At 33.7% G+C, this 6,665-nt stretch overlaps 1 protein-coding gene across 2 annotated transcripts; it reads left to right on the forward strand.

Moving 5' to 3' along the window:
• The first annotated feature begins 307 nt into the window (after window positions 1-307).
• LOC145043621 (Plasma-membrane choline transporter family protein) lies at window positions 308-3,353 on the forward strand. 2 transcript variants are annotated; one of them, XM_078992337.1, is made up of 5 exons: window positions 308-460; window positions 555-938; window positions 1,076-1,984; window positions 2,499-2,605; window positions 2,732-2,857. In XM_078992337.1, exons 1-4 carry the CDS (start codon window positions 443-445, stop codon window positions 2,583-2,585), a joined length of 1,398 nt encoding a protein of 465 aa, XP_078848463.1. In that variant the 5' UTR covers window positions 308-442; the 3' UTR covers window positions 2,586-2,605; window positions 2,732-2,857. The 2 variants fall into 2 exon arrangements, with proteins under 2 accessions (XP_078848463.1, XP_078848455.1); XM_078992329.1 differs by lacking the exon at window positions 2,499-2,605 and adding an exon at window positions 3,081-3,353 and having other exon boundaries at window positions 310-460; window positions 2,732-2,965.
• The last annotated feature ends 3,312 nt before the right edge of the window (window positions 3,354-6,665 follow it).

A 6,665-nucleotide genomic window follows, 5' to 3' on the forward strand; every position in this document is an offset into this window, starting at 1 on the left:
TTCTTCAGTTAATATTAACATAATTCTATTAACCAGCTCATATCTACAATACATGACCAAATACAAGGAGTAAAATTGTCCAAATAAAGATGATTACAAGAGAAATAAAAATACTCGAGCTAGACTTATATTAACTTTCTAATGATTTTCTATTTTTCTTGTTAAAGTTTATGGAAACAGATTAACAGAAACATAATCATTTTGTTAAAAACTTTCGGATTTTGGGTATGATATACAAGAAAATAATAGTATAGGGACAAATTTGAAATATTTCCTTCTTTCTCTTTTAGATGTGATGTAAAGCTTCTGTGAAAGTAACAGTGCCAAACCAATATCATAGCAGCCACTAGCCCACTACATAACCACAAACACATACAAACAAACTCTATATCTCCACCTCCTCCGCCGTCACCACCGCCACCACCAACCGCCGCCGGCGCAGATGGGTGCCGTAGAACCTGTAATTTACATCTCACCCACTTCCTCGATTTCATTTTCTGCTTCTGAATCATTCTCTCACATCATCTCCCCTGTGTTTGCTCAATATTTTGCAGGTTTTAGAGAGAGAAAAGAAAGATGCTGCCGATCAACAAACGGAAAAAGTTGAAATCAGAAAAACCGACAAAGATTTGGAGAAAGGTGAAGTGGGTTTTGAAGAACACCAACATCCACCAAGAGATGTGCATATGTCAAGAATGCAAAGATTAAGTGCAACAAATCCATTAAGACTTGTTATCGATAATGCCACCAGAGTACCACCTACCCGCGGCCCCACCGCCGCTCACCACCATCCACCACCACCTCCACAGTCACAGCCACAGCCACAACCACCGCCTACGCAACCCCACCACCACCCGTCTCCTCCACCGCCCACCGCTAACCCTCGTTCCATCCCCGTCCCCATCGCAACTCCTCAACACAGCACACCAACTCCTCAAGTAAGTCAAAATTCGATCTTTTTCTTCATTCTTCAATTAATTTTCAGTTTCAGGTTCTGGGTTTTCTTTATTAGTTGAATTAAATTAATGGGTTGTTCTCTAACTTCAATTATTCTTCGTTGATTGTTGACTATCAGCCATCTTTGACTACTCTCAATTCGAGAAAATACACCAACAAAATATCTCTGTTCTTGTTCGCATTACATTTCTTGGTTGCAATTTGTCTCGTATTCTTCTTGGTTTACAAAGGGATTCAAGGTTTATTACAAGGAGGAAGCGCAGGAAGAAAAGAACGAAGAGTAATTCATTACTTTCTCCCACAAGTAGAAGCAGCTTCTCTTTTAAGCATCACATTAGCATTCGCATGGCAGAAAGCAGTAAGAGTTTGGCCTAATTTCATGGTGCATTTCATCCTCTGGAGTTCTTTCCTCATGACATTATCCGCCGGAATCCTCCTCATCTGCTTCCAAACGCCGAGCACCGACGGCGTCGGTGTCGTGTTCATCTTTTTCGCAATCGGAAACGGGTTGTACTCGTGTTGGGTAACTCAAAGAACAAAGTTTTGCAGTAAAGTTTTTCTTAAATCATTGGAACCCGTTTCGAAATTTCCCGATTTAAATCGACCCACTTACTGGATGCTTGGGATTGGGTTTATCTGGATGTCGATTTGGATTTTAGCGGTGATTGGGGCGTTGAATTTTTACTTTCCGCCATTGGTGATTATTTTGTTGGTGTTGAGTTTGCTTTGGACTGCGGAAGTGATGAGGAATGTTGCGAATTTGACTATTAGTAGAGTGATTGCTTTGTATTATTTAAGGGGAATGCAATCGAATACACAGTTTTGTTTTCAAAGAGCGATGTCCAAGAATCTTGGAAGTGCGTGTTTAGGGTCTTTATTTGTTCCCACCATTGAAGCTCTGAGGATTGTTGCTCGAGGTTTGAATTTGCTTGAGGGAGAAGATGAGTTCATGTTCTCTTGTGCACATTGTTGTCTCAAAGTTATGGAAGCAATTTTCAGATATGGCAATGGTTGGGCTTATGTTCAGGTAAATAAGTTTTTTAAATTTTCAATCTTTTTTTTATTCTTTAATTTGATTGTAAATATTTATGGGTTTTCTTGAAGTGATTATGGGTTTTAAAGCTTTTCTTTGTATTATAACATAGTATTTGTATAAAACAAATCTACCCAAATTGAAATAGAAAGCAATTTGTATTCTATAATTGTATAGTTTTTTTAATACAATATCCTACCAATACAACAAAGTGAAACTATAATTCTAGATATTTTATAAATTTTTTTGATTGTATAATAATATGTTATAATACACAAGGAAAAAAAACTATGGTACTTATTATTTTTTTTTATTGTTTTTGCATTTAGGATTATTATTACTATTTTAAGACCATTTTCTTTGTAAATAAATGACTTTAGTCATCCTTTATCACTTGTATTCAACGCCTTAAAAGTTGTACTTTTTCTTTTCTAGAAACACTGCAAACTCTATCAACATCTTTATTTTAAATCATGCATCATAAAATATTGATGACATTTTTGTACAGAAAGAAATATTCACAAAAATGAATGAATGGAGTCATGACTCAAGAATATGTCACCACTTGTTGTTGAGGTGTCCTTTTACTACATAATTCTTATGCTATGCCCACAGGTGACTTGTCACTTTCACACCAACTAAATTAAAAAAATTCAATAATTCTCCTAAAAAAACTCTTTCCTCTTATCCCATATGCATATAACCTTATACAAATTTACAATTATTATAATTTCATTATAGATAGCGGCATATGGAAAAGGGTTTGTGAAAGCATCCCAAGACACTTGGGAACTTTTCGAGAAACGTGAAATGGAAACAATTGTGGATTCCGACATTACCACCGCGATTTGCTTCCTCACCGGAGTTTGTAGTGGTTCAATCTGTGTCATCGTGGTGGCGGCTTGGACCGCATCCGTGCACGCGCCCTTCACCGCCACCATCTCCCTCCTTGCCTTCATCGTCGGTTATTTGATGGTCAGTATAATGTTGTAATAAGAATAAATTAAAATATATAATAATGTGATAAACAAATCGATAAAAATATATTATTATTTCTTGCATCTAACCTTTTGAATTATTGACTTTGCAGACGAGGATCGCAATGGCATTGCCTCACGCGTGTGTGAGTTGTTACTATGTATGTTACGCTGAGAATCCTGATAACAGACTGTTTGACAAAACGATACCTGATCGTCTAGCCTTAATTAGGGCTAACCGAGACGTGGTGGTCCTAACGCCTCGAGTTCCCGCACGGTTTAGAAGATAAAATATGCTTTTGATCTATTTAGTCAAATAATTGTACATGATGTATTTAATTTTTCTTTAAGAAAAACACAATCAATAAAGGTTGAAATTTTTTCTAGATTGTTTTGAGTGGAGGACCAATGAGGCCGACAATAGGAATGAGTGTACTTTTTTAGTTGACTAATTTTTTTTTTTTTTGTAGATTCTCGGAAATACAAGGGGTTGTTTGTACATATGGGAGAACTTTAGGGAGTTAGTTGTATGTTAAGGAAGATTAAGGGGGTTATCTTAAAATATGTTAGAAATTAATATTTTATTTATAACGAAATGGAATTAAACTGTTACAAGTAATAGAAAATAGGGACGCAACAGTTACAACATGTTTTTGACACGTCGTATACGTGTAATGCGTTATGGTTGGTACTATAAAATATTACAATATGTAATAAAAAAATTATTTGTATGGAAATATTTATAAAAAATGCTCAAATGAAGTGGGTTTAATCCACTTGGGGCTTTATTTTTGTTGGATTGGTGAGTCAACCATGCATGATATGAAGATATTAATTTTTATTAGAAAATGCATTCTATTTATTTAAATTAAAGATCTGTTTGAGAGATTATATGAAAACCTAAAATAAAAAATAAATAAAAAATAATATTTGGTAAAAGATACGTGATAAAATAATATTTGGTAAAAGATATGTGATAAATGTAAATTAATATGAAAATGATGATTTAATGTCATACAAGAAAGAGCAAGTCAAACGGTTCACGTTGTTTGGTAGAATTGTAAGTTCGGTCTAATTTTTAAAAATTGAAAAAAAGAGTAATTATCTATTCATTTTATTATATTTAGACAATTTATTTATAACCAATAAAGTTGTTAATTGACGACATGACAAATTAAAACGAAATGATTTAGTAAGATAATTGCCTATTTGTTTTGTTCACATTTATATATATATATATATATATATATATATATATATATATATATATATATATATATATATATATATAAAATTATACACGATTGATCATCAAACTCAGTTTTGATGATTAAGTAACTATGCAATATATTTGTAAAATTTGATGTAACTTTTAAATTTATTTTTACTATATTCTTTATATATTTTTAGTTTGTTAAGAATAAATTTGATTTTGTTAAATCTTTCCTATAAAAGACATAGCTACGAATTTTCTATGGAGCAAATAGTTACAAATTTTTTTACGGTAAAATAGTTATTAAATTTGCTACATAATTATATCTATGAAAGTTGCGATGGAAAAATGACTACAAAAATATAGTAACGAATTTTGGTATGGAAAAATGCCATCAAAAATTGCTACGGAAAATGCTATGAAATTATGACTATAGAATTTGCTATGAAAATATGGCAAATGAATAGGATTTAAAATCTTCTAATGATTAAAAGCATTTTTAAATAAAAGCGAAGTTTGAAAACTATAAAAAACCTCAAACAAAAAAAAAATATTGTTTAAAAGTAATATGATGGATAATCACAATCGATATCATGAAACAAATCGATTCAATAAGTCTTTAAGACATTTCGAGTATAATTAGGCTATACAAAATTAATTGCAATAGTAACAAGTGACCTCTTTGGGGTCACTAACAGCTGGAATGTTTGAACTGGGCCTCGCTTCTGGGCCATTGCTAGATGACCCAACTTGGGCCTTTCCTTTCCAGGTAGCTTTTGGAGCAGACTTCTTTTTCTTCCCTCTGCTTTGCCCAATAGCAAGAACGGGAACATTAGTGGAAGGGGCTGGATTCTTTCCTTTCATTCCCGACTCAACAGTTTGTAGCAAGTTATGAAGTTGGGGCAATGTGGTTTTTGTGTTGTTCAAATGATAAGCCAAATAGAACTGATCATAACAACTTGGTAAGGAGTTCAAGACCATGTCATTGGCCAACTCCTCATCAAAATGCACATTGAGCCTCACAAGGCGTTCCACATATCTTTGCGTTCTCTACACGTGATTGCACACAGACTCTCCCTCTTTCATCATGCAATCCATGAGAGATTTGACCACTTCATATTTCTCTTGACGAGCTCTCTTATGATACTTTTCCACAAGGTCATTATTCATCTCAGATGGCCAATAGTCCTTATAAAACCTCTGCATTTCAGGGGCCATAGTAACGACCATGATACAAGCAACTTTTGTTGCATCGTCAGAGTGTTTCTTATAGGAGGCTAGTTGCTATGGAGTAGCAGTGGCTTCATCGATTTCATCATGTTTTTTTTTCAAAGACATACTCTTTTCCCTCAAATCGAAGAGTCATCTTAATATTACGCATCCATTCATTATAGTTGGCGCTATCAAATGTCACCTTGGAAACGATTGAGAGTAGGGAGAAACCTGAGTGGTGGGTAGACAACGAAGGAGAATAAACATCACTAGGAATATACATCTGTAGATAAAAATGTAGTTTTAGTTAGATGATAAAATAATCCCTAGTATTTAAGCCATAATAAATATTTGAGGCTAGGACCCAATTATGCAATTCACAATCTATAAGAGGGATGTTATAATCTAATTGTAAATTTATAAAGGTAGGTAAAAGCAATTTATAAATTTCAATCAAAATGAAACTCCTATATCTTTAAGATTCATCAAATCTATCATTGACACGCTTAATCTCAGATTATGTTCTTCTATTTGTGACTGAGATACCCATGATCACAAATAAGATGTGAATAACCATGAAAATGTGCTTGACAACCTCAATGTCATTTATCATCTCTAATTGATGTGCTAGTTAACCATACACGCTCCATCAATAATGATAATTCTCGAGATGCCCATTAGTACTCTTTAGAGTCCCTATTAGTGTGCTGATTAACCACACACGCTCTAGTAACGACATATTAAGCATAATGTGAAATTTCATGGATTAGCATATTTTTCATATTTTTGACCTTTTTACTAGCCAAAATCGTAAGTATGCTTGGCATACTCACTATCTCTTGTTTTTGCTTTTACACTTGAAAGAACACTTGCATTTTGTTCTTTTTAAGTTCATACTTTGGTTATGAACTTAAAGCTTAAGATCTTAAGAGTTTAAAGACTAGCATCATCATCAAGTTGGAGTATTGTTGGTATCTCAAAGGTTCATACATTCTTCATTAACTTCCAAGCCTCCCAAGAGGACCCAAAGAACTAGAAAAGTTGTTATTTCTTCATCATTTCTTTGGTTGGTGTTTTAAATCCCTCTATAACTTGCAAGATAATCTTTGGTGGGTTATAAATTAGTCTTTTGTTTACCAAATTTTCTAGTTTATAAAACTAGTTTTAATATAAAACCCAACAAAAAGATCATTGACTTGGGCTGCAGCAATTGTCACGTTGTGAGACCTTATGTCTCACGTCATGAGATTGGTCCCGAAACACGTTATTCATA

Source organism: Lactuca saligna, chromosome 1, assembly GCF_052625555.1.
Source record: "Lactuca saligna cultivar CGN05327 chromosome 1, ASM5262555v1, whole genome shotgun sequence".
In the NCBI taxonomy this organism is placed as follows: Eukaryota; Viridiplantae; Streptophyta; class Magnoliopsida; order Asterales; family Asteraceae; genus Lactuca; species Lactuca saligna.